Source organism: Hibiscus syriacus, unplaced genomic scaffold (genome assembly GCF_006381635.1).
Source record: "Hibiscus syriacus cultivar Baekdansim isolate YM2019G1 unplaced genomic scaffold, ASM638163v2 tig00116964_pilon, whole genome shotgun sequence".
NCBI lineage: Eukaryota > Viridiplantae > Streptophyta > Magnoliopsida > Malvales > Malvaceae > Hibiscus > Hibiscus syriacus.
Window position 1 is genome coordinate 3,508,553 of NW_024063489.1, and position 2,036 is coordinate 3,510,588.

Here is a 2,036-nt window from a genome sequence, read left to right on the forward strand (position 1 = left end):
TATGAATCAGCCTTTCCTTAGTGATAGGGAGCAACTAGAATTCTGAGTTAACTATGATTTGCCGACTTAGAATTTGGTTTCTGTGTTCCTAGTAAACTATCACACAAGAAATAATAAAAAAAAAATGTTTGGCTTTCACTGTCTCTCGGGAAGTGGCCTTATTTGAAAAGTTAAAAAAAGTTGAAGTCTTTGATAACATCAAATGATTCCTGAAAGCTTGAATCGGTCTGGTTTTTTTAAAAAAAAAAATCAACCCAGATTGATTCTGGTGCAATGAAGCCAAAATATCGAATCCATAACAAATTAATCAAGTGTCCGATATAAAGGATACTTGCAGCCAGGTTCTGTAACTGCAGTTTGCTCTATAGTTTCTCAGAGCTACAATGGCGAACATGTCTTCTATTTCCGAAGATTTCTCCTCTAAACTTTCGCCTGTGAAACACTCCATAGAAGAGGCGTCCCCTAAGCCTCCACTGCCAACAAAACACTCTTCAATGGAAGTAGCAAAAGGTATACATCCACGAGAACTTTGCATGAACAAGGACATTCTTCCATCAACCATGCAGAAGGTAGAAGTTGATGTGCCTGTTTCTTGTCTGCCACGTATTTTCATCATGATACATAACAATATAATTGATTTCTTCTGCTAAATTAAACTGTGTAAACAGGCTGTTGCGGAGATTGTTGGCACATACTTTCTTATCTTTATAGGCTGTGCGTCGGCTCTCGTAAACAAAATCCAACCACTGACTATAGTGGGCATAGCATTAGTATGGGGCATGGTTCTGATGGCAGCGATATATGCTGTCGGCCATATCTCCGGTGCCCATTTCAACCCGGCTGTCACTCTAGCCTTGGCTGCCGGTCGCAAATTTGCATGGCAACTTGTAAGAAATCTTTAGTTATGATACACTTGTATTGTTTTGCTGCAACATATTGCGTTCATGCACTGAAACTCGGCTTCCTTATCTGTCAAGGTACCTATATATGTGGTGTCTCAATTGCTAGGAGCAACTCTTGCTAGCTTGACCCTCAGGGCATTGTTTCATGCCCAACATAATATTGACGTAACAGTTACCCAATACAAAGATTCAACTAGTGATCTTGAAGCCATTGCATGGGAATTCATCGTCACTTTCATATTGATGTTCAACGTTTGCGCGATAGCTACCGATGACAGAGCAGTATGTTGATTCAAGTTATATCATAGTTATTTTCTTTCAATTCCTCATGAATCAACAATATTTTATCTAAAAATATTAATTACAGTTATTTTGAATCTTTGATGGAACAAAGCAGAGCAAAGGAGTAGCTGGAGCTGCAATAGGTGCTACAGTTCTGTTTAATGTCATTATAGCTGGGTAAGTAAACTTTTTTATGCTTCATGAACAATCTTTTGCATCGTACTTCCTCTCGTAAAGTTTTATGTACTCCATAAATTTGGCAGGCCTATTACCGGAGCTTCAATGAACCCTGCAAGAAGTGTAGGCCCTGCTGTTGTCGCCGGTGTTTACAAAAACCTTTGGGTGTATATTGTAGCTCCTATTCTGGGAGCAATGGCTGCAACTTTGGTGTACAGTATTCTTCGAGTACCTAAACCAGAAAAGCCTGAAGAGAGCGCCAAAAGCACGTACAATGATCTTTATGTAAACTCTGAAGTCTGATCCATAGGCATCCAACTCTCGTGGTCATGGATGGAGAGTTTATCACATGGGTTGTTTCCATCGACACCCCATACCAGCTTTAAGATACTTTCCCCTAAGAAGCTTTACTTGATTGATGCTTTTGTTACAAACAACTTCGAAAATTACGAAAAAAGTAGAAATAAAAAGCAGACATGTAACAAATATAAGGTAAAAGCAATTTAATAATAAGTGAATTTTTAGTATTTTCTAAATTTAGAGTTATTGTTAGGAAATAACAAATATTAAACAATCCCAAAATAATAAGAGAATAAAATAAAAACATATATTTATATGAAAAATCCTAAAATGAAAACAATTTACGAGATAAACAAGAGGTTGACGACGATATCT

The 2,036-nt window shown here is 37.5% G+C and overlaps 1 protein-coding gene across 1 annotated transcript; it reads left to right on the plus strand.

Moving 5' to 3' along the window:
- The first annotated feature begins 347 nt into the window (after nt 1-347).
- Nucleotides 348-1,782, plus strand: LOC120191083 (nodulin-26-like). Its single transcript, XM_039194086.1, has 5 exons — nt 348-569; nt 669-887; nt 978-1,184; nt 1,300-1,361; nt 1,448-1,782. The coding sequence occupies exons 1-5, from the start codon at nt 384-386 to the stop codon at nt 1,662-1,664; spliced, it is 891 nt and encodes a 296-aa protein (XP_039050017.1). The 5' UTR covers nt 348-383; the 3' UTR covers nt 1,665-1,782.
- Nucleotides 1,783-2,036: the final 254 nt, after the last annotated feature.

Excerpts from the sequence above, each read along its gene's own strand:
- LOC120191083 (XM_039194086.1), top strand. The coding sequence starts at position 384 with ATGGCGAACATGTCTTCTATTTCCGAAGATTTCTCCTCTAAACTTTCG. Across the intron at positions 888-977 it reads GCAAATTTGCATGGCAACTT|GTACCTATATATGTGGTGTC; the intron begins GTAAGAAATCTT and ends TTATCTGTCAAG. Across the intron at positions 1,362-1,447 it reads TTTAATGTCATTATAGCTGG|GCCTATTACCGGAGCTTCAA; the intron begins GTAAGTAAACTT and ends TAAATTTGGCAG.